Source organism: Pagrus major, chromosome 15 (genome assembly GCF_040436345.1).
Source record: "Pagrus major chromosome 15, Pma_NU_1.0".
Taxonomy (NCBI): domain Eukaryota; kingdom Metazoa; phylum Chordata; class Actinopteri; order Spariformes; family Sparidae; genus Pagrus; species Pagrus major.
Genome location: NC_133229.1, coordinates 22253769 through 22279433, shown reverse-complemented (window position 1 = coordinate 22279433; position 25665 = coordinate 22253769). Strand labels below are relative to the sequence as shown.

The window sequence follows — 25665 nt, the reverse complement described above, 5'->3', positions numbered from 1 at the left end:
CAGCGAAGAAGCATAAATCAAGATGAACACCGGACTGATCCAAGAATGAAGCGTGGGTGGAGCCCGGGAAAAAGGATTGCTGTCTGGTTACCGACAGCTAAATAGACAGTTAGCGACTAGCTGTCACACAAAGTGGCCTTGCTCTTAATTATGCAGAACTTTAAGCCTATATATAATTTAAACAAGTGAGTTAGTCATGAATTGGGAAGTTAGCTATTGAGAGCTAAACTCTTCTCTGTAACCATACCTATTTTTGCTGTAATGTTAGGCATAATAATGTGGGGGGGCAGTGATTGACTCACTTTTGGGGCCTGTAAGGGAAATCTGAACTGAACGCACTGGATGACCTGAACTGAATAACCTAAATTAATCCTTCTTGTATAAATACTGATGTCTGCTTATGAAACTTGTTTTTCTGTCCAGGAGAGGAAAACGACCCCATATGAACCGCCTTAACAAACATGAAAAACCTCATGCTCTCAGACCAGGAGGTACAAGGTCCGACTCCTGGCAAACAAGAGACAAGAGAACTGCGTGGCCATAGACCTTCAACTTATATAACCTCCACGTATAAAAACTGTGCTTAAACCTCAAAGAAATTGTCAGACTTCTCGAAGCCACTTGGGGGAAAGAGGTCTGTCCCTATTCAGCTGAATAGTTGATGTGACTCTGGCTTTGCTGTCTGACTTTGCTGATTTTGTTTACTGATCTATTGTTTAGTATATTTTGTAATGTAATTTTCTATGATTTCCTTATATTAAAATATTCAAAGCTTGGTCAATTGAACACATTTATTTTTTTTATTTATTTATTTTTTAAGAATTTCCACCACAGGGCCAATTTAGGAACTGCAGTTTTTGGCACTTGCTCGTTGGCTTCATTTTTCAGCCCTGGAGGTTGCTGCTTGGTTTCTCCTGGTCTGTCTGGCAGCTTTCTCCACCCACTCACTCCCAGGTGGTGATCCACTGACAGCTCCAATCCTCTCTTCATCTGCGCTTTTGATAAGGTGTGCTGGAGCACCTCATACTATCATGGTTTAAAATAGTTAAAAATGACAATATAATGCAATACAAATGCATTATATTGTAGTCTAAAACAAACCCCCCACTACTGTAAACAACGCTGAGCCAAGTTTCGAAACCATCAAATTATAAAGCTCAACTATCAAATAGTTGTGTGTGTTTGTTTGTGTGTGTGTGTGTGTGTGTGCGCGCACCTTAAATCAACAAAATGCCATAAACAGGCAGGGTGAAATGTTTGTGTTCCTTATTAGACAGACGAAGGGTCGTGACGTGCTGGCTGCTCGCTCTAAATTGGGCCGGGTGAGGAACCAATTAGCGCTGCATAGAACAGTTAAAATTCTCATCCCCTCCTGTGCCAATCATCATAATGCAATTTCAGCTGACAAATTAAGTCCAATTTACGGAGACAATTAAAGTAACTAAAATCAGAAAGTAGGCTTGCGCCCCCCTTTTCCCTCCTCAGGGCTTCAGTGACAATATGTGTACTTTTTTTTCTCTTCCTTTTTCTGAGAAGAGGAATCAAATGATTAAACCATAACCTGTGATATGAGTCCGTGCTCTTTCCTCTTACACAGACTGAGGAGCAAAAGGAGCAATAGAGAGGGAGACACAGTTGACGGACTCACAATTGGATCCAGAATGGTTGCATTGGAGATGAGCAGCCTCAGGTAAAGATAAGTGAACAATTCCAATAGCAAAATAACTGTCTGTGTGTCCACTCTGAAGCTTATTTACAAAATACAAAGGATCTAGATAAGAGACATAGTGAAGTGTGTGTGTGTGTGTGTGTGCGATAGAGGCAATCCTACCAGGATGGAAAGTTGACGATTGAAAGGCAAGTGTTCAGGACTGATAATAGGAGCAATCAATAAAAGTCTGAATGGTCGTGTGGAATATCAGACCACAGTATCATTATCTGAAAGGACAAGACAGCTAACCGGACCAACTATGGCTCTTCAGCCGCTTCTTCAAGGTTGGAAGAACCAACTCGTCTACGTGTGCATTAGAGCAAACACACTGTATAAATGTGCAGCTGTGGCTTGTATTTTTTTTACTACGCAAGCAGCATGACTGTGTATTTCATTTTGTTAGTCAGTTGGTCAACCATGAAAGCTTGTACATATATCCAGTGTGCCAAGAGAATGATAGATGATGATAAATAAACTTCTCTTCTACCATCAGCCGCTGGTCAAAGTTTTCACTTATCCAGTGAAATGATTCGATATCTAATTAATGTATTGGTGAAACATTTGGTAATGACTTAAATGATTCCCAGATGATGCATCTTCGGTGATCCCCCGTGTCCAGTTTTAGTTCAGTCGTCATCCGTTTTATTTTGTAGGTTTACCCCTCATGTGCCATGATTTGTTTCCTGTCTTTGTCTCATTCCCTCCTTTGTGATTGCCCTCATTTGTTTAACCTGTCGCCGATTATTAATCCCTGTGTATTTAATCAGCATGTTCCTCTCTTTCAGTTTTTACAGATGTCTCTTTTATGATGGTGGTCAGCTGGGAAAATGCAAAAGGCAGATGTAACTTATGTCTAGTGGTAATAAGTGGTATAAAACTATATTGCATAAATTGTTAAATTGTTCAAAGGTGCACGATGTGACTGGGGATGTGATCTAAAAGGGCTGAAATGGCATTTTTCATTTAATCTCAACTTCTAAAAATATCATCCATCAACACAACCCAGTCTCACAGCAGTTTGTGAAATGGACTATTAGCTCGAAGCAGCACTGTGCAGCCTCACAGAGACGCCAGCATGGCTGCAAATGCTTGTTTACTGCAGCTCCTGTGAAACCGCATCTTCCACCTAAATTATCATCACTGTTTAAACGTTGTGGCTTTGAGACCCTTCCTTTGACTATTTCCTCTTTTTCTCATTCTGACATTGATGAATGAATAAGTTACACCACACTGGGTTTCTGTAAAGCAAAAAAGCTGAAACTGTATTTCCCGAGGTCAAATAAATTCAGTGCTATAGGCTCTCCCTGCTGATAAAGCAACTTAATGCTCCTGGGCTTGATTTTCCTTTGAAACCAAAGAGGAATATTTGCATATTTCTTCCTGGACTAAATATGTCCAAAAGTCGCCTCTCGCAGAAAGAAAGGGGAGATGAACAGAATACAAATGTGGTACTTGGCACTACACCATGTCTGTCCTAATCTATGGAGCCAAACGGATTACAGGGGAGCAATGTCCCAGCATTTTTAACGTGACATATTCACTGACTGCTACACTCTGACACACTCTCTCTCACTCTCTGTCTTACTGTAGGCAAGGCCTCATTCATCAGTGTGCGGGGGGGTTGATGGACAGACAGACAGATGGACAGACAGACTAAGCTAGTAGCTACAGTTGTCTGGGAACACTGAGTTCAGTGATGGCAACACATTGTTATCATAGCCACAGAATGTTCTTCAAGTTGTACATCACATAGCGTCCCTGAAAGGCACCCATGGACAAAAATATTGAAACTTTTGCCTTCCTCTTTCCAAAATATATTGTAGAGCTGCAGAGTCTTACTCTTCATAGCCATAAATCCCTGCAGATGTACAAATATTGAAAAAGGAACTGCTTTGGGCATTTGGGTTAGAAACAGAAACATGTGAGTGGCTGCTTGGTAGAAACACTAAAACACAACTTTCGTCACAGTAACTCTTGACAGGGCTTTTTACGATATTTGGAGCAGGGTGGTACAAGAAGAAAAAGGCCATTTGGATCTTATATGCAGTTGTGTAGTCGCTAAGCTTTATGTACTTTAAGTAATTCTGCATCTCATTCCAGATTTCATACCTAAATACGTGTTGATTATTCATCAATAATGGACAGCCGCTGAGAGGTGATTTGCATGTTTTGCATGCAATCATTGAAGTGAGATGGTTTTCTTAAAAGGGAGATATAAATGTGGTTGATGGCAAATTTGGCTGGATTTATTAAGGTTCATGCAATTTGCAAAGGTCAGTTTTGTCTGGAAAATGACCTGCCTTGACAGCAGGTGCTGATATGTGCATGGACTTAATGAAAGGTAGTGATGAGGAAATTAAAAAAATAATAATAATTTAACTTTGTTGCACTGAAATTTGAATGTGTCGGAAAGATGGCTGCGTTGAATTAATTTACAAACAAATTATAAAATGTTTTAATGTTCTGTAGAAGAGGGAGCAGGAATAATAAATGAAAACATTGTCTGAGTAGAGGTCGACTGAGAGTTGTGGCTCCATTAATCCAAAAATGCCCCATGGTGATTTCATTCTGTTGATTAAACACTGAGTTCTTGATGACTTTTCCTTTGTTTTGTCTGTTGACTACAGCTAACAACCTGTCCAGAGCAGAAAAACAACTTTGAGGAGCCCAATTTGACCTAGAAACCACAATCTCACTGTTATGAAAAGGCAGCATAAAACACCCGGTTGTATCATTAGGTGGGCAGGTTTTGCCGGTTTTGAACCCACTCAAGTCCCACTGGTAAGTGGAAACACATATCAACAGGGTAATACACATCACAACACTGGAGCTCTCCCTCGAGTGAATGCTCGTCCATGTTTTATCTGTTTCCATCACTCTCCCTCTTCACCTCCTCTTCCTCCTTTTTATGTTATTCAAGTTGTTTCCACTGTTACCTGCAGACAGTGACCGGAGAAAACAATGCCTCTTCCTGTTTTGGTTGCGAACTAGCAGACACGATTCCTTTGTGCCTTAACGCGACCTTCATTTCTGCAGGAAAACTTGAGCCTGGTTGCAGGCTGTAGAGCATAGTGAAGTAAGGTTCAGAGAGAACAAACCTCTTTGTGGATTATTCGACAGCCATTACACTGTACAATCTGTATTTACTTCAGAATGATACGTTTAAGTTTTATTTCAGATTTGACTACTTTGATTCCTTTTTTTTAATTTGCCAATTTTAAAGACACCTCATCAGCACTCAATATATCGATGCAACAGAGATCTCTTCAGTTTGTCACGTGGCACACCTTGCAGCCCTGCTGAGCAGCACTCCAGTAAATGAGCATCATCTTTGATTTAACATGGATTGTATTGGCTCTAATCATCCTCTCACCATCTGCCCGACAGTGATCATTTGCTCTCGACGTCACAAGGGAGCTTGCTTTCCCTCCAGTGATTTTCTACTTTCAGCAGTCATGAGCGAGTGAAATGTTAAGGTTCCCTCTGATAGCCATTGACAACTCTGACACACGGCATAATGGTCCTGGATTATCACTAGGCTATGGTGACAGAACAATTTTTGATTGGCACATCGTCAAAGTCATTAAGCGTTAGCCAGTGAGTGAGAGACAGACTAAGCTGAACTCAAAGAAAATTAATTAAAATAAATTTGCAGACTACCTCCACTTCATCAACACATCAAAAACAAAGCTGTCCCCTGAAAACTGATATCAATCAGTTTGGTAGCGTCTTAGAAGAAGGTAGCTAAATGATCTGAACATAATGACAGAGATAGGCAGAAGGGACCGACCGCAGCAGTCATCCACCCAAATCACAAGGCAAAACAATGAGACCATATTTATATTCAGAAACCTCCGCAGGCCAGACACACACACACACACACACACTCAGAGAGCTTAATCAAGAGGCAGATTCTGATTGCAGGACTACTGAGAGATGGGCGTCTGCTGCACGGAGGTATCGAGCTCAGATCGACCGTGACGATGATTGTGTGTGATTGTGTCAGTGTGTTGAAGTGATGTGATGAGACTTTTGTTCTGTAGTTACACAAGTGGACACAAATGTTTGGAGAGACTGATGAGGCACCAGTCGCTTTCTCTTTTGAGGTCAACCTAATGCCTTCCAGTTAATCTGTCATCATTGAGGATAAAAAAAAAACAACACAAATAAATGAAACGCAAGCAAATATGAGTTTAATTAGCCACCTGATACACAACACATTGATTGTATAAAAACAGATATACAGATATATATCGATCATATAGAAGAAAGCAGAGGAAAACCATGAGGCGCATCATAAACTCTGGATGCTGGGATTAAAGGCTATAAATGGCAACCACTAATCAAGCATGCTTTAACATCTCAAGGCAACCAGCCTGAACTCTGACCCCCGAGGAAATCGTTGGAGATTAGCGTCAGTCAGTAAAGCGAGTCGAGTCTGTCTGTGCTGTGTGATAATATCTCCATGATAACCTCCAGTCGGGCATTTCTGTTGGTCTCTCCGTGACCTTGACAGAGGAGCAGAGGAATTGTGTTCCTCTAGTCGTCTCCGTGACTGCATGCAAGATTGTTGCCTTTCTGATTTACAGCAATCAACCGTGGCAGAGTTTACAGAGCCAACAGCCACAGTGGAAGAAACACACACTGGGAAACTATGCGGGTATTTTTTCATTCAGTGAACTTTAAAGATTTACACAAAGTTTGCTGTTGCTTTGAGTCATATTTAATGCAAACAGAGAAGCTGTTTTGAAGACATAAACATCGTCAAAACGACATGACTCTACGCTTGACAGTGTTTAATTGGTCCACTCAGTGTGTGAAGTCAGTTGTAACGCTAAGCTTAATTATGACTCTCTGCACATGTGGGCTCCCCTTGGCAATATCTGGGTCATTTTAGGAGACAAGAAACAAGCCTATTTGCCAGCAGTCAGGCCATTCACACATCACATTTGCCCTCATTCAACTGTGTTGCCATCACAGCCAGCCAAAGCCATCTGCCACCCTGCACCGAGCTTGCCCAGGTAGTGCAGAATTGATGCAGGCTTATCATTTATTCCCAGACCGTGAGGCAGCTTCTGTTTTAAAATGTTCATTTATTCAACCTTCTTTGGTTTAATGTGCCAAATATATTTTTCTTTTCCTTTATTTTCAATGGCAGTCTGGCAAAAAATCATTTTTTTTTTTTCCGTGAAGGAGTGTTTCTATGCAAAACTGAACATCAGGACATAATGAACAGGATGACTTCTGCATCCATGTGTGTTATCAGACTGGAGCTCCTGTCTTGCATTTAAACACACTTTTAACACCACATTGGCCACAGTTTCTCTCCCTCCCCCTCACTATTCTCTTATTCCACTGATGAACTGAGATTATCCAGGTTAAGATATGTCCCACTATCAAACCTGATAGATTGAACCTTGATACTTGGAGATCTGAATCACTTTGCCGCATCTTTGATTGCCATCAATCAAAGAGGTTTTCTGTGTGAAAGGGGGGATTTTCTGAAGCCTTGCTTTATTGGACAGATTATCACTGATATGTGCGATCAGACTATGGTCCAGGAGGCGAGAAGAAGGGAGTTTTTATGCTGTGATACCACGAGTGGCCACTGGGCAAAATTAGAGGCAAGGCTGAGCGGCGACCTATTATCCATTAGGGAAGTCCTGATGGCTCATTTAAAGGCAGTTTCTGAATACAGGCTGTGTGCATCGCTCAGTGGATTGGATGTTTAGATACTTTCACAGTATTTACAAAGCCTATAACAAGAAAAATACATGAAATTGCACTTTTCTACAATATGGGACCTTTAAAAGACAAACAATTTATCCAGTAATCTTGAAAATAATCACGGTTAGTTGAAAATGGAAAGGGATGGTTAGTTGCAGCTGCCTCTTATTGTAGTAATGTTAACTGTTTCTAAAAAATATATATATATAAAAACATCATAATACTCTTATACCTTACTACCCTACTTATTAGTTGAAACACTATATTATCCCCTAGAATCCCCAAATACTTTGTTCGTTTGTTTTTTCAAAATAGAGTTACGTTACCTTTGTAAAGCCAACACCACAGTACGAGATGAGCTTTGGTAGGAAGTTAGGCCTGGGTGACTTTGTTCTCAAAAGTAAATTAAAACCAGCGGAGAAGAACAAATGGATATACAGTAGAGAACGAACAAAAGCTGATCAAAGAGAAAAACTGTGACACACGCACACAGAGAGAGACTGTGCATGCTGTGAGACAAAAAGTGTGAATCTAATCTCATGCCTTCCTTGGCAGATATTATATAAAAATCACTCAGATTTATTTTTCAGCCGCCCAATGTGTCTTCTTAATGAGTCCCGCTAGCTGCATGCACTCATCTTTAAACCTCAGGCATGAGGTATTCAACATTTTATATCTATATTGGTTAACTGCAAAGGTGAAAAGAGACTTTTTTTTACAGACGTGTTGTAAAATCCCTCATGTGAAAATTGTAGAGTGCATACCCCCACCAAGGCCCAACAGTACCCTTTTATCCAACCAATTTGCTTCAATTGCGGGTTTATATTCGCTTTTCTTACGTATAACAGCAGGAAAAAAAGACTACACTGCATTAAATCATAAAATCTGCTGGATCCAAATCAAATTGTACTCACTCGTAGATATCAGCCAATAAAATATGCCTGATTATTTTCATCAAGATCCACGCATTAGTCCCTGACAAAATAAAGCAACATTATGTAGGAATTGGGATTTTTGTTCAGTTTGGCGCCCCACAGTTTCTGAGTTCAACACCACTGTCGTAACTACAAATCCCAAATTGATGCAACCATACTGTCAGCTGTAATGTCAGGTGGGCTTGTTAGCTAATAGCAGCTACAGTAGCAGCCGTTAGCGGTTATATTAGCAACAAGTAAAGCTCTCTGTCCGTCAGACACTCCACAGAGAGTTGAGGCAGAGCTGCCGGAGAATATCAGAGAGAAAACAGCAAATATTTTCTTAATAACATATGATCCAGTTTCACTGACATAGTTGGTATTGTGTGACGTACTGCAGCTGAAGCTGTCGTTTTAATGTAAAATATTTACATTATGTTACTTTAACAAAAATGTGCAAAACAGCCTGATCTCACAGTGTTAAAGAAATTGAGAGAAAAACCCTGGATCCGTCCCTCTGTCTGGATCCACACCACAAGTTAATGGGGTTCATTCCGGGCCAAGACCCATCTTCAATCCAAGTTTAGTGGAAATCTGTTCAGTGGCTCATTAGTTAACGGATACAAGTGAAAACAAACTCCTTGGCGGAGGTCATGACAGTTATTAATTCGTGATTGAGCAACTTGTCTGAATCTGTTCAATGTCATGTGTTTCTCCGATAATAAGATATTCCATGATTTCCTGCACTTCATTTGAGCTAAAAGTTAGTTTAAAATGATAAAAGTAAAACTTCACATTACTTATCTATTAGATACCTTCATCAACACACACATGCACATACACACACACAAGCTAAAGATAACAGCTGAGAAGGCAGATGTCCAGACAGCTGTGGATACAAAAAGTTTTTTTGCAGCTCTGTCTTTCAAACTTAGCCAGGCGATTAGAGTCTTTAGAAATTGAACACAATGATGATTAAGAATAATATCGATATTCATCTCTCTTGGCTTCAGGTTAGTCTGCCGATTTCTGTGCGACGATAAAAAACAAATTGATGGATAACTCCTAATAATTCCTGCCAATAAACAAGTGCTCCTCCAACTAGATCTTTTGAAACGCAACTTAATTCCGCTTGGAGCAAAAATGGGTCATTTCCCCCAACTGCTGCAGCTTACCTTCGAGTGAGCCAATTTAGCAGTTTCAATTATTAAAGCCGGCACCTGTCTCCTTTCAAATTTCAGTGGCTCAGATCGCTGCGCGAACGGCCCTGCAGAGACAAAATCCACTCTGTCTGTAGATTTTAAAGTAACAGCCTTCGAAATGAAAAGAAGATGTTGGTGTGATGATACAGGATCCAAAGCGGAGCGATGCAAACAAACCTCATCTGCTGGGATTTCTACTCACTTTCCAGCCTTCCTCGATCCCTTTCTCCTCATTGAGTAATTGGCTTTCTCCTGGCATGGAGTTGTCCAATCTAAATGGTAATTTGGAAGGCCCCCCTCTCGTCACTGGTGGTAATGCTTGTTTACTGGAAGACAGTTACTCTATACGAAAATTAGAGTTGTAATGAGAAGGCAGGGGTCTGTCTGACTGTCAGGCGACAATACATGTCAAAACTGAGAATCTGCTCTACAGCACTTCATGTGATAAACTACATATTGCCTGAGGCACGGCTGTTGTGAGCCCAGGAAAAGGAAATAGAGCCCTAATTAAAATATCTTCTTGTCTTTCTTCTTGTAGAAATTTAGAGGCCTTTGAGTGTTTGAACTCGCTTCATGTTTACCTGTGTTTTCCCCAGGTGCTCTGGTTTCATCCTACATTCAAAACACATGCAAGGCAGGTGTATTGGAGTCTCTTAAGTGTCCGTAGGTATAAATTTCTATTTGGTGTATTAGCTCTGATGGATGTGACCTGTCCGAGGTGCTTCCCTGCCTTCTCCCAAATAGACACTAGAATAAGAGCCAACCACTTTAAAATTAAACGGAGCTAATGGAGTGAAGAAAGTCAATAAATCAATGTGTTGGGTGGACCAGAAACAAGAACAAGACGATTTCTCTGCAGATTTTGGATTCTGTAATCACTGTGAACACCTTCCTTCCTCACCGGAGGATGCATGTCAGATGTCCTCTCTAGTGAGAAAATAAATAGCATGTCTAAATTTCATTCGTCATGTTGATATTAAAGTACTGTTGTCGAAAGCACGGGCACCTGGAAATATAATCTTCTGTCTGTCATGTCCTCTGCTTTATTATTTCTTGTTTTCTGACCTTGCGAGGTCCGAGCATTTCACACCATTTTCCAATCTTTACTCCCGGATAGCATGACATGATATGTGGGCTGAAGATTGCAAAAAAAAGAAAGAAAGATTTTTGCAACACCTTCTAGGCCTTTGGTTTGGTTCTCTGATCACTTTAAGAATCAGTAAATACCAGTTTAACAATTCTCCCAAAGCCTGGAAAAGAATTAAGAGAGTTGCATTAGAGGAAATATTTTTATCACACGTAAAATGCTTGTCGCAGGTACTTAATCTACCAGATTCACAACAGGATTTCATTACCACCGTTCTTGTAAAAGAAAGACATCTAGCTTATTACTTTTAGTTGCTTTTACTTAAAGGATTAATGAGGTCGCATTCAATTACAGTAAATGTGACAATAATGCCACTGGTGCCAAAACTGTGTGTGAAATAATTAAGATGCACACCACGGTTGCTTAAACTGGCAAATCCCCCAAAATAACCCAGTTTAAAGTTTAAATAACTATCCAGATAGATAGATTAAATTTAAAGGAGACCTATTCCATCCATTTCAAGGTTCAACATTTTGTTTTGGGTTACTACTTGAATACGTTTATATGCTTTAGTGCTCAAAAAACACTTTTCCTCATACTGTCAATTGCAGCAGCAATGAGACTCTCTGTTTTAGCTCCTGACTCTTTAAGCTCCCTCCTCCCGTCTGCTCCGATTGGTCAGCTCACACATGCCTGAGCCAGCACCGCTCAACGTGTCTCTGGTCGGCTCTGTCGCGTTTTGAACTTCACTTCTACCGTCAATGTCAGCATAAATTACAGCATGATAATGTGTGACGTAGTGTGATGTCAAGAAGTCACAAAATTAAAGGTGGGATTACTGACGAGGCGTTCAGGAGCAGTGTTTTCTTTGGGAGAGAAGAGCTCCTGTTGGCGTGGACTTTGGGCTTTTTAATTATCAAGCTCTTACATGCACAAGAACCCATATAACACACTGAAGGGAAAAAAACACATTAATTTAACTGAAACATCCAATGGGTTTGTTTTATCTGGTTAGCAGCTGGCTGTTGGTTGCTCATTATTTAATCAGTGCAACCGTAGTGAATCAACATGCATCATGGCGTTTTAGTGCAGCACTTTTCAATTTCGAGGCTGTCCTGATGACTTCAAATGGGTGCACGGATTTAATCAACTGAAGGGGAAGTATTTCTAAGAGACTCAAGATGTTGTGAATGATAGATACTAGAAGCAATAACACAGTGAAGTCTGTGCGGGCTATTTTCTGGCATGAGGGAAAAAATGTAACTTGGAAGAAAAGTTAATTTTCTTAACCATTACTGTATCTAAACAATTCGTGCTGCAACAAAAGTTATTTGCTTCCATTATTTCATGATCTGCAGCCCTTAAAAACAGCTCTCTGAATTTAAATCGAAGAACTATTTTCAATTCAAGACCAAGACTCACCCTGTGTCACTACCTAAGATGCCCTCATATGCTACACAGCCTCCGGCAGGCTTCAAGTGAATCCCTGACAGGTCAGTGAAACTGAGAAAGAAAAAGACTTTGGAAAGACTGTCTGGGGATGACAGCATGGATGAAAAATAATGGAATACATTTCTGAAGTTCAATCTCAAATGGACGATTGCCCATAAGCACACACACGGGAGTGATTATTTGTTCTCATCACCAAGTACGTCCTTTCATTCTGAGACACAAGTGGCACATTTGGTCTCAGCACCAAACAAAATTAATACAATTTTTATGAGATTGCAAAAACAAGCAAGCGAGAAAGTACTGCCCAAACACTGCCAGGAGCTCCCGAACTGAACCAGTCACGAACAAAAAGGTCATGTTTAATTCAGGGCGTTTTTGCCTCAGGTATGAGTAAATTCACAACTGCACCCTCTCCCCCACTTTCTTGCCTCCTGACATATTTTATTGATTTACAGCTCAGATTACATTGCCAGGATATATTTGGGTGCAGAGGCATTAGCTCCCACAAGTATCTGAGGCAATGTTCAGATTGATGCACCCATATGCCCTCCTTGTTCATATTAACCATGCCCTCTATGCAAACCCATGCAGCTGCTGTTTGCCTATCTAAAGCCATCTGCCCATGCATAATTCTCAACTCCTTATTGTTGGTTACACATGCTGTACATTACCCGAATGCCTCTAAATAATGTAAAAACAGAAGGCAAAGCATGACGGATCTATATCTCATTGATTTCCCATTGAAGAGTATGAGAAGTATGGCTGGGTCCATTAGTCACAGCGCACATTTTGCATATGCGTCACCAGGTCAAAGCAGACTATATAATTTCTGTCACTGAAAGCCTTTTTGTAGTGGGTTGTATCACACCAGTGATCTTAGGGAATGAGATCTGCTTTTGCAAAAAAGACAAAAGAGCTCCAGTGATTGATAATCACATCTGTGCAGTTCTGCATATTTTGTTCAGATGAAAGGCTAAAAGCTGCTGCAGAGGTAGACGCCAATGGTGACCAGCAGTGACCTTGGGAAGTAATGTTTTCAGATAGAGATGGTGCACATCAAGCCCTGCCACCAGCATAAAATGTTGGCATTGTACGTTTCTGCAAACCACAGATTCAGTAAATTTGGACGTTAAGCTACATTAACATTACATTTAGCTACTGGCAAGCGAGCAAGCACAAAGCACAAAATTATAATTAGACTGTAGATATTGTGATACCATCGTTATCATGAATTCTTTAGGCCGAGATAATCATTTCAATGAAAGTCTAATATTGTGACAGCTCTAGGCCAAAACATGAACTTTGCCTGACCATAACAACATAAACATAACCAAATCATCACAACACAGCACATCTTAGATTAGAAAGTTTTTCCTGAAGAAACATAAAAGTTGCATCAAAAAGGAATAAAAAGTTTCAACATATCCGAGGTTTGCAGAAATATACATTGCCAGCATTTATTCATTTGATTGGGTTCGTACATGTTCATATTGGGTTGAAATTGTACAAAACCTATAAATACTTGCTGAGCCTGGATATTCCTTTTTCTTGATTTGCACTTTCAAGTCAGCAAACACCGTTGTGGAAAGGAAATTAATTTCCCTTGCACATAAAATAAATCCCAGAAAAAGTATCAAGATCAATATTTCTCTTGAAGTTGGTGTCATAAGGTTGTTACTGAGGGGAAGCGACAGCTAGTTTAATGAATAGCCAGTGTGATGATGAGGTAGCTGCATTGTCCTGCTCACGCAGCGGACAGCGTGGGAGAACTCGATTTTCCAGCCAGTTTCATACTGTGCTTCACAAAGGAAAGTTCAAGTTCATGTGCAATATTTTCTTCTTTGACATCACGGATCTGATCTGTCACGTAGTGCTTCTGTTCTGTATGGCTACTGTTCATTCATTCTTGGAGCAGTGTAAAAAATCTAAACTACATCCAGACCTTCTGGCCTCTGAATCGCTCAACCACAGGATGGAAAGATCACGAAGACTAGAGGGGGAAGCCTGGCGGCTACAGAAGAACATCCATCTTATCCACAATATCTTTTGATGGAGCGGTTGTGGGAATTATCCACAGAGTCAGTGGGTTTAATTTGGGTTGAGTTAGGTGCCCTGCTTCGAATACATGGTGTTCTGGTAAATCTACTGGTGGAAGGTCATGCTTCTGAAATCCTGCCCTGTTTCTCTTGTAGATCTGTGGTGTGAAAGACCTGCAAAGAGGGTTGGATGTCTGTGGGTTTGATGTTATTACAGTATGATTGATTTTCATACACACTGGAATGGGATAAAATTCCAAATTAAATGGGCTTTTGATGAGAGGTTTTTACCCATTCCTTGACCTTTGGACCGAGGTATTTATGGCAATCCATCAACTAGGTTTAAGTCTCTTGTAGCTCCGGAGTTGGCAGCTAAGATCCTGGATCTTCTGCAGGAACATGGTCTTCAAAACAACCTTCTTTATTTGAATTTTTATCATTGATACCTTATTTCCCCTCCATTTAGCGGTGCCCGTCAACCCAAAAAAATTTGAGGATATGGTCAGAACAGAATCTTAAAAAGATGAAACTTTACTGGGATTTAAACCTCAAACATGTGGAACCAAATTTGTTGAATATACTTTATAGTTATTCCATTAGCTCCACAGAAACACAATATATACTATCATTAACATAGCAACTAACTTAGCAACACACGTTTCTGTGATTCTGACTTCACAAAAAAAAGCAAAATATGATGTTGTTGTAGGCACTTAATGGGTGGTAAACGATTAAATATTTTTCCTCTTACCAGTAGTGTTATGCATCTCTGTATCCTAGATTGTTTTAGTGTGAGTTTGCAAGATTTAGAGATGTTGTAGAGATGTTTGCCTTCTCTCATATATAGTGTAACTGATGGCACTCTGCTTGTGGTGTTCAAAGCGCAAAAAAAAAACACATTTGAAGAACTTAACATCAATGTCTCTTTCCATAAATCATTACATGAATATTCAAGATAATCGACAGACCTTGTTGAAATTATAATTTCATATTGGAACTTTTTTTCTTTCTATCAAACTATACCCGCCTGCATCACCAGGCTCGAGTAAGGTTTGGACTTAAAAAGAAGGCCTGTCGAGTTCGGGTCACTACTCTTTCTGTTTGAGCCGCACCCTAATGGTCACTTTCTTCTGCGTTGAGCTCCACAAGCCATGTCCCATCTAGTTTCATTATACTGGAGAGAAGGCAGACGTGTACAGCTGATATCTCCAAAATTCACCAACTCACACCAAGAGTGTCAAAGGGCAAGAGGAAAAATATGTATTTTTGATTTTGCAGGAAACTGGCCCTTTAAAATTCAAAAATACACCGCATGTGTCAAAGGAATGTTATACATGTTTCGATTTGCATCTTGTAAGGATAAAATATCTCAGAAAACGTGACGAAAATATTTGAAGCAAACACAAACACAGTCTAGTCACACTCATCTCAGATTCCATTAGAGGATGGTGAAAACAGGCCTGTGACTGTGACAATAATCAAACTCCATGCTGAAATGGCCTACACTGACAGGTCATATAAGATGATTTTCTCTCCAACCCTGAGGATTGGTATTAAAATTCAGTCCACAGCCTGATAAAATATAGTTTATAAATCATCCACCATCCCACAGGAACCATCCACAACGCTCCAAAACCCAAAAACTCAAACTGAGGCAGACAGTTGTGCATTCATACACAACCTCATCAGTCATAAAAAGAAGCTGATGAGAACGTAAGTTTTCAGGCCCTTTAAAACATTCCTTACGTCAGCCCTAATAGTGACAGACAGAAGCAATCTGACATATCTATGAAGCTTGATTTTAATTGGCCAAATTTCTGACCAAGATTTCTGTTTATGCAAAGAACATAATCAAAAACGTTTCCCTTTCTCCTTTACCAACAGACTTTTCCCCTGCTCTTCAATGAGTTTTCACCATATGCTTACAAGTCATAACTCAAAACCAATATGAATACATATCAGTGGCAGACTTGTGTAAGCCCAGTGTTTGACCTTTGCATAATGAGGACAATATCCGTAGGTGGCCCTCCCACGCCTGTCATCCCGCTGTTAGGCTCTTTGCACACATGCACACTCAGGGCCAGTTTTTAACACTTTAACAAAACTTGACACGCTTGTTTAGTTGCCGAGTTACACCCGAGGATTCCCCAAATGCTTTCACGGCCGTCGGTGACAGCGGTCAATCGCATCGTTAAGCTCACCAATCCACTTCCACTGCAATATTTTGACCTGAGCACTGAGACACCTGCTGGCATACTGCCTAGAGGCTGGTAATGAGAAGGGAAAAAGAGCAGAAGATGAGGGACAAGACAGCCAAGGGAAGTGGGAAAAAAAGAACAAGAAGCAAGGACAGGAGGAGGAGAAGGATCCTGAAGAGATGAGCACACCAGACCAGAAGTGAGAGCTGAAAGAAATGGGGAAGTAAGGAGGGTGAAAAGAACAAATGCCAGAGGGAGAGTGTTTATCTGGATGTCACACAGGGGAAAGGGATGGGAGGCTGTGATTAGAAAGACAAATCACTTCATTCACAAAACATGAGCTCTACAGAGACACATCCAGCTGAGGAACTGTATCTGTAGTGCCAGCTTTGACTGCTTGAGATAATGATGTAAAGTGTCACAATACTTTTGTGGAAGACTCAAGAAACCACTGAAACGAGCAACTTCCTGCCCACAGGACTCACAAAACAAACAGTTCATTAAATTTGGGATCTGAACATAAACAAGTGGTGCTCAATCTTTAGTTTCTAAATAATTTAATCGTTATAATTTAGAAATACTCATGAATATATGCAATATTCAGAGGGAAAATCACTCCAAAATCAACAATCAACAAAATTCAAAGTAATAAAGTGAGTCAAAGGGCATCAATCAAGATGGCTTCTGTGTGACGACATAATCTTGGGAGGCTTTAGATCTCTCAGATTTCCTTTCATCCCAGTTGATCCTCATATTGCTTACGGAAACAGTCTCCAACAGGAAAGAATTCCCAGGAGCGCTCCTGGTACATTTTCCACACATAGGATTCCTGGCAAAGACAACAGAGTGGTGATATATCTTTAGCGCGCATCACTAAAACAACAATCTAAACAATGTCCTCAGAAAACACAATTTAAATCTGGAGCTCTTCCAATGTTTGTTTGGCTTGATGGAGAAGACTTTTTGAAATAATATAAACAGTCCCAGGGCCCAGCTCATTTTGGAAAAAAATAATTCAGCCTGATAAAAAATGTAATATTTTCCTTTATCAATTCTGCAGCATCACATCTTAAATGCCTTCTGTGCTACAACAATAGGAAATAAATCCAAATTATTCAAAATAAGATTTGGATTTGTTATTCACACTGTGCAGCTTTTACAATTAAACATGTCGTCATCTATTAGGGACAGTTCATAATTTTCGAATCCGAAACATTGAATAGGTTACGCAACTGTCGTCTTGCCTTAAAATATGTATTTTCCCTAGTTTTAAAACTGTGTGAGGGAAGAATACCTACATGTTATGGTAGCCACCTTAAAATAAGTCAGTGTTGCAAGAAATGAGTAATAATAAAACAGTCCAGAAAAGCTCAGTTTCCAGCTGAATAGTATTATATAGAGGAAAATTCCGTCCACCAACACCTCATTATCATCCTTCATTAGCACAACGCTCTGGACCACTAAGGCTAGTTACTAATTAGTTACTACAAGGCAGGCTAGATTAGTCCTGAGCCACTAGTTCCAAACTATCAGGAGGAGAAGTGCATAGATGGAGGAGAATATTGTTTAAATTGAAGCTGAGGGCAGTGAAGTGAGCACTCATGCCGGTGACTAAAGCATTCACACCTGCTGCTAACATTATCAGCAAATGGCGCAAGACAGTGTGTTTCGACGTCTGTCATAATGGTACTTGGAGAGCCCGATATATTCGGAGGTGTTACGTGGTGTGAAAAGTTTGAGAGACACTGGTCTTAAGAAACCAGTGCCAGCCCAACCGACAGTATGACAGGTAAAGCTAGCATATCACTCTCACTCTCTTCCCAAGGGGGAAATGGTCAAAGAACATTTGAATAGTTCCCAGTAAACATATTATTTTTTACAATAATGCCCCTCCATGTTATTGACTGTGATGTGTATACCAAGTGTGAGAGACAAGAGAGAGAAAGAAAAAGAAAGATGCAGCTCTTTTGAAATTGTAAATGTATCCGCTCATTACAAAGTTCTCCTCTACACAACAGATGATTTTAAATATGTTAAAGTGAAAAGATAAGAGGACAAGTGAATCAAAACACTTGCCAGCTTCAATTTGAAACCTCCTACTTGCAATGGCTCATGAGTAAAAAGAGAAACTGTAATCAAGGGGTATGTCTGGCATGTATATTATCATAAACTGTGCGTGTTGGGACTGATAGAGCTTTTGAAAGACAGTGTGAATACAGATTCTGCCTTAGCTGAAAAGGTTACTCTACAGCTTTGTCGTAGGAGTGGCAAATGCTGGAATTAAAAGGTCACAGAGAAATAGAGGAACTATTGTACAGGGATATATTACAGAATGTGAGATTTGGCAATGACAGCTGAATTGTTCAGGAGCTTTAGAAGTGCACAACTTATTGTAACTTTGATTGGATCAGAAGAGATAATTGTTATACCTGCCCTGTGTGTTCTGTTTCATCCTTGTTAATCAGGTACATCAGAAAAAATCTGTAAGGACGGAGAAGAGGGATTCATGTCACAAACCTCCCACACAAATTTGGATTTGATACAGAGAGAGATAAACAGTCAGGTAGAAAGTTGGATCATTAAATTCTGTGCACAAGTGCTAGGATTGTGGTGATTATGGAAGCAGTTGTCAGGCGTTTCAAGTAGAAATACAGCTAAAAATAGCAGCTGTATTCTGATAATTAATGCTCGCAGATATATGATGATTGACAAGAAGCAAGGAATAATAAAAAGTAGTGATCTCTCACTTTATTAAATTATGAATTATGAGGTTTCAGTTTGTAGACCTTTACCAGGTGATCTTAAAATGTCAAATGAAGAACCCCCACAGACATGAGCAGGGAAGAGTCCATCAGTCAGAGGAAGCACACATCTCGCAGAATCCATTCTAATTAGGCTCAATAAGCTCTTGCCAATGGCAATTATTGATGTGGCAACGGTCCACAATGCATCAACACCTTCCAAATAGCCGGTTTTAACCATCCACAGAGTGGTAAAGTTTTCACTAACTCAGTGATTAACTGTGCACCCACACAGGTGATGTCCGTGCACAACCATTGAAAAGTAAAAAAAAACAAAAATATGTGTTGTCATATTTTTGTAAGATGTGTTGCAAGTATCCTGTGATTGGTAGATTAGACTAGAGCCTGGACAATATATCCATAGCCCAATATTTGCAGATCAGAGATATATCGGTATTGGTGTATATGTGCTGATATGTACATTTTTTTGTCTTTTTTTTTGCTGAAAAAAGATGCTTGGCGTGATCTATAATTACTGAATTACATTTCCTGTTTCAGTCAAGGAAACTAAAAAAGAAGGAAGGGTGACTATGTCACCGAATCTTGCTTTGGTGCCAGACTGTGGTGACAGCTTTATTGAAGTCTGTGGGAGATGCTGCATGTAGAAACATACTAAAACCCAACATATATAAATTGTTTGACTTCTGGAGAAGAAATGCATCCAGAAAATGAAAGACCACACTTCAGAGAGGAGGTTAACAACAGATTTTTCTCTCCAAATGATTGAAAGAGCTGATAATATTGTGACAAAACAGGGCAGGTTCTGACCAAATATCACTGATGAGACTGCAAATGATATTGAGGGACGAACATGTGTGTAACAAATCAGCCATTTACCTACTCTCTGAAGTGTCTTCTTTCATTTTCTGGAGTCTGGCACCAAAAGAAGAGTCTTTCTTATTTTTACTCCCTAATATCAGCATTGGCCCCACAAATCCAGTATTGGCTGGGCTCTTATTCTTACCTGCTCATGTCTTTATATCTGTGTGGTGGAGGAGTTTCTTGACATTTTAAGCCTACAGATCAAAATGTTTTTTGCTTCCTACAGAGTTTGGTGCAGCATTTAATTGTTTCTGCAAACATATATGACTGCACGCTGTTAGTAAAATGTTGATAAATATGAAACAATGCAAAGGTTTGAATATGAATTATAATTGCTGAGTTGGCTGTTAAATAAATATAACAGCTTTAATATTTTAAACCAAGAACAGACCTAAAGGAAAACAGAAAAACACACACTGTATCAGAGTTTGGCAGTAACTGTTCTTATGGCTATACTGATATAATGATTAACCTGTAAGTTCACTACTGGAGGTGTAATTGTGGTTTTTAATATGTTGTTACCGATAAAGGTTCAGTATAGGTGGAGCATGCAGAATATTTACGTTCAACTACATTTGTTTAAGGTAACATGCCTTTTTAAGTGACCACATATCAAGTTCTGTATTTTAGTATTGGGTTAAGACATCAGCAACCCGAGGCACGAGTCAACTCACAGATAGTTGGCCAAGTTGTGCTCCTGTAGAGTGTGAGTCTCAAAGCCATGAGGGACTTTATCGAAATACTCACTTCCTATTCCACATATGAAACATTTGGTCTGCAGAAGAAGATATGTAAGACATGTAATAATTCATGAAACAGGCTTGACACATGATGCTCTCTAGAGTATATTACAAAAAAGTAAGACTAGAGACCTTCTGTTTTCAGTGGTCTGTGACTCAAACTCAGTGTGCTAGAACAAAAATATGGCCCCTTTTAAGTTGTTTTTGCAAAGACACTCAAAGGAGGCCCACAAAAGGCAAAAGGCTGTAAATAACAGCAACCTAATACTTAAAGGATTACTCACTGCCAGGCTTTCATAAGACGCAGGGGGGTATACTTGCTGAAGATCATTTATGTGGGCACTAAGCAGGCAAATTACCATATTTGTCCATTTATACTGTAGCTGTACAAAGTTTTTGTCTTGGTAAAATGAAAATTGAAGTTTGTGTTTTAAGGTTAATGCAATATATATTTTAGGGCATTCCTATTTAGGGCTCAACATTATGGGAGGATGGAAGTGGCAGCTGAAGCTGATTTATCACCGCTGACTGCAGCCGAGCAAATTGCATCTCAACTTTATTGTGTGGGAAAAAATGTCTGTAAACTTCCTGGCACTGTTTTATTTGTTTGAGGCACACACACAGTGGGACAGATACTATATAGAGACTACATGGAAGCACAAATGAAAAACTGATGCCAGAAAAACATGACAATACTATACTATATACTAGAGGTTATGTTTTGACGGACAGGGTGGTAAAAATTCTATCAAAAGATTATCACTATTCATTTTTATTTATTTTTTTACTAATTAAGACAAACTCTATTTAGGCTAATAGCATTTCATTTAGAAAAATTCTATTTGATCACAATAACAGTTAATATAGAGGGGAAAAAACTGATAATTGAACGGCTTATGAATTTATAAGGGCACGTAGTGAAGACATTAACAGAGACACCTTCTATACGGTTATGTATCATGTCAACATGACGATTTCTTGTTTTTCTGCATCGACAGCGGAGGGTATGAAAAAAAATGTGCCCAATGTGCCTAAACAGGTTAATATGAATGAAATGATATGAACAAAACATTTACAAGAAATTAAATTGAACTCAATTGATGTGCTGTAGCCAGAACTCAAGCTTAAGGGTTTAAACTGGGTGCTTGCTTGAGCGTAATCAAAAACATCAAAGAAGGTTGCTGCCGAGGCCATTCTATTTAGGTTTTTTGTCTTCAGTCTATAAAACGGAAAATATTCGGTTAACCAACACCACCTCTGTGATATATAGAATACTTCTTATGATAATTTCAGTCTGCTTCTGTTCTTTTTCAACCTTTGGTAATCTGTCAAAAATTCAGCTTGGATTCTGTTTTTTAGTCAACTGCACAATCGCTCTCTATTTTTCATGAGAGGTGTTTTTTTCCATGTGAATTACAGTGAGAGATGGTGACTGCTGAATATCGTATCCAGGGACACAGCATGTGCACCTTTTATATTTAGAAGGTAGCTCACCACTGTTTGTCAGATCCTCTGTGCTGTGTCTTGTTGCCTCAGCAGTCAAGCCTTTGATTACCTGCCTGCCTCTCCTGCACCTTTGGACTTGTTTGCCTGTTCTGATTAAATACTGTACCTGTTGCTCATTGACAGTCTGCGTGACCACATACTGAAGTCTTTTTCAACCTTTCTTGTTCTGCCTGCAGGGTCTGCTTTGGCAGGGTTCTGTTCACACCTGTTGCAAACTGAGGGGTGCATTCACTGTCACTACCCTGTAATTAAAGCAACTCGATAGGCCTCCAACAAAACAGGCATCACATTTGTGGTATCATAATTAAGAAGAAAGGCATGATCATTTCTATTCTACTGCATCTAGCCTTCACTTATTACGCTCCGAATACAGTTACATTCTCTGACAGCATGTCAGTATGCAAGCATGAGTGAAACAAGAATCTGGGACTTAAATATGAAATAACGATTGAAACGATTGAAAAAGACAGCAAGTGATTTTTGTCTGATCCAAAATCTATATTCCATGTGTGTCAGGTACACTTATGATTTAGATTTTAATTTGATTAAAAAATGTAATTTAACTTAATTTAATTCAATTTTAATTGACCAGATTGAATTACCTCAGATTGTTTCTGTAATTATCACCCACTGATTATTAAGTAGGACATTAAGGCCAATGGTTAGATTGTTTCAGTGAGACGAGCTCCCACATCACTGAATCACAGTCATCTCTTCACACACATTTGAATTACAAGTGACTCATGTATTTATTCTTCAGTAGTCTTTGTCTAAATCTGACACAGCACTACAGACTGCACAACCTTGATACCACATAAAATGTATTCAAATTGTCTGAATGGTATTCATCAGTAGTGCAAGAAAGAGTTTGTGTGCGCCAGTATCAAATCTCACCTCCATATCCTCTTTCACCTGCTCCTGCTGGTCACGCAGCTCCCCGAAGGCATCAATTATCAAGCCTGCAAAAAGATCACTATTGTGTGCGTCTGTGTATCTGTTTGTCCACAGGTATTCATGTGAATGACAGATGTCAGTGAAACTTGAGGACTCAGCAGAATAAACAGATACTTTGCTCTTCTTCGACTTCCACATGAAAAATTCATGAAATGTATTATTGTCAAACAAGGTGAATAAAATGTATTTCAGTGTCTCTTGGTAAAAACATGTGGTATAGAACAGATTCAGCCATTGAGACTCACCCTGGATGATGGCGAGGAGGATGACGATGACAAAGAAAAAAAACGTGATGTCAAAGAAAATGCGTTCCACCTCAAACTCATCTCCAGCAGGGTCCTCAATCTCATCACCGATGCCCCCGCCTGCACGCACTCCTACATACATGTGGAACATGTAGCACTGAAAGTGAAGACATTTTCATTTATTGTATACAGTAGGGTGCATCCCACCTGTGGACACTTAAACCTTACACTCTTCATTCCAGACAGGCTGTCTTTAACAAGAGTGAAAATGTAAAGTATCTAAGAGAGACAACTTGAGAATGTATTTGCTGCATTTTCATGCCTGTCTCCACGTTGTATGCTTTTGGGTAGGAATTTAACAGTTTCAAACAAGCAGCATTTTCAAACAATTTCACACAATAGTGGGATTTTTTAATCAATATTCTTCAGACAGCATTTCCCCACAAGGAGTTTAAGTATGAGGCAAGAAGAATAAAAGTTAAGTTTAAGTTACAGTACTGTGCTTTGATGATATTTTCCACAAGGAACATAAAAAATAGTTTGTTAAACTTTCAAGGAGCATTCAAAATTAATAACTGTTGCTTGTTTCATATAAGTTCTTGAGACCAAACAGTATAGAGAGTGAGATGTCTGCTGCTAATCTTCAGATTTTTTCCCATTTTGCATTCGACTTTTTAAACCAATGTCGCTAAAGTGCTGCTGAAAGTCAACCATAAACAATATCACAGTGAGTGTGACTGAGGAGTTAATGTAATATCCCCTGTCTGCTATAATAGTAGGGTTTTATTCAAATGCTATCGCTGCCCATCCGCCTGCTTGTGTGAGTGACAGTGGAATCCACATTACAATAAAGCAGGCAGTGGGGTGTTAATGTTGTGAATGGCAAAACAAAAAGCTGTGCTGAGGCTTGAGGAGCTGTTTTGTATCCGTGCGTCCGTCATTTTAATGAAAAGTTGCGCAGGAGCTAAGACAAGAGGTATTTCTCATTCCAACAATGGGGATCAGCGTCAGAATCCTCCTCTACCCCTCTCGATCTGAAGGGGGTGAAAATGAGTGTGTGGCTGTGTTTGTACTAGAAAGATCAACATCGAGAGATAGAGAGGATAGAGGGAAAGAGATAAACGTGGAGAGGCAGTTTGTCAGTATGCTAATTTAACTCACAGTAAGCATGTCATTGCACTTCATGTCTTGGGTGTCCTTGTCGTCACTCTTGTTGTAGAACTTCCTGAAGAAGTTGAAGGCCACGACAGTGTAGAGATACACGACAACCGCCAACAGGCCTACAGTCAGGACCAACTGACAGACGCACACATAATTGCAAAAGGATAGACAGAGGCAGATGGGCTTTAATACGCTTCTTCTTCTTAGAAAAGCCCCAATATAACCCTACAGCGTGAAAGCAAACATCACATGAATGCAAACTGCAGCTATGAACACACAGTAAGACAGATGGATAGAGAGGAATGACACACACATTCACACACCTGCTTCCCGTTGTGTGTGACAGAGGAAAGGATGGTGCGAAGTGTCTTAAAGCCCATGGCGATGTCCAAAAGGTGGGCAGCGAAGAAAAAGTTGTTATAATGACCCAGAACCGACATGGCCATGTACCACGCCAAGTACAAGAAGGACTGTGAGTGCACACACACACACATAAAACAGGCAATATAGATTACCAGGACAGATAGAGAGACAAATGTGTGTTTTAGATAAGGCAGAATCACAGGATATTACCACCGTCACTTCTGCAGCAATCGTATCCAACAAAATGGTAGCACAGTAGAACAAGAGATTACACAAATTAAGAATAAGTCGTAAAATATCTGATATGTTCGACACACACTGCTCGGTCATATTACGTTATCTGTTACCATAAATTGCAGGAAGTGACACCTTTATCTTTGTCTTTGTAGGAACAAGAGGGCACACACAAACAAATCAAGCAAAAGTCATTTAATATTAGACACAACCCAACTTACATTATCAGTGAATACAACTCCTAGTTTCCAGACCAGGTACTTCATGTCAATGGAGCTGAATCTGAAATAAATATCATTATCACATAATGGTAAGATGTCCATGGCTAAACCTAGACCATTGTTGCTCCAGTGTCATTTCTAAAGAGCCGGTCTGATAAGGGGCTCAGAATGTCCTGTTCTTCTTCAAGTACAGCCTCATGTTCTAGGACCTTCTTTTGTCTGGCCACCCCTAGTTAGGTAACCCGCACAAACACACAACCTCACAGACACATACACAATATTAATGAAATG

General features: G+C 39.7%; 1 protein-coding gene across 1 annotated transcript in view; it reads right to left on the bottom strand.

The window, feature by feature from the left end:
• Positions 1 to 17026: 17026 nt before the first annotated feature.
• The window catches only part of ryr2b (ryanodine receptor 2b (cardiac)), a 67455-nt gene continuing 58816 nt past the window's right edge, over positions 17027 to 25665 (bottom strand). The window contains exons 97-104 of the mRNA XM_073481742.1: positions 25375 to 25435; positions 24880 to 25026; positions 24557 to 24691; positions 23396 to 23552; positions 23091 to 23155; positions 20625 to 20725; positions 18757 to 18808; positions 17027 to 17156 (exon numbers count right to left, since the gene is read on the bottom strand). Of these exons, the coding sequence (XP_073337843.1) occupies positions 17061 to 17156; positions 18757 to 18808; positions 20625 to 20725; positions 23091 to 23155; positions 23396 to 23552; positions 24557 to 24691; positions 24880 to 25026; positions 25375 to 25435 (814 nt within the window). The 3' untranslated portion in view covers positions 17027 to 17060. The remainder of the gene's footprint in view (positions 17157 to 18756; positions 18809 to 20624; positions 20726 to 23090; positions 23156 to 23395; positions 23553 to 24556; positions 24692 to 24879; positions 25027 to 25374; positions 25436 to 25665) is intronic.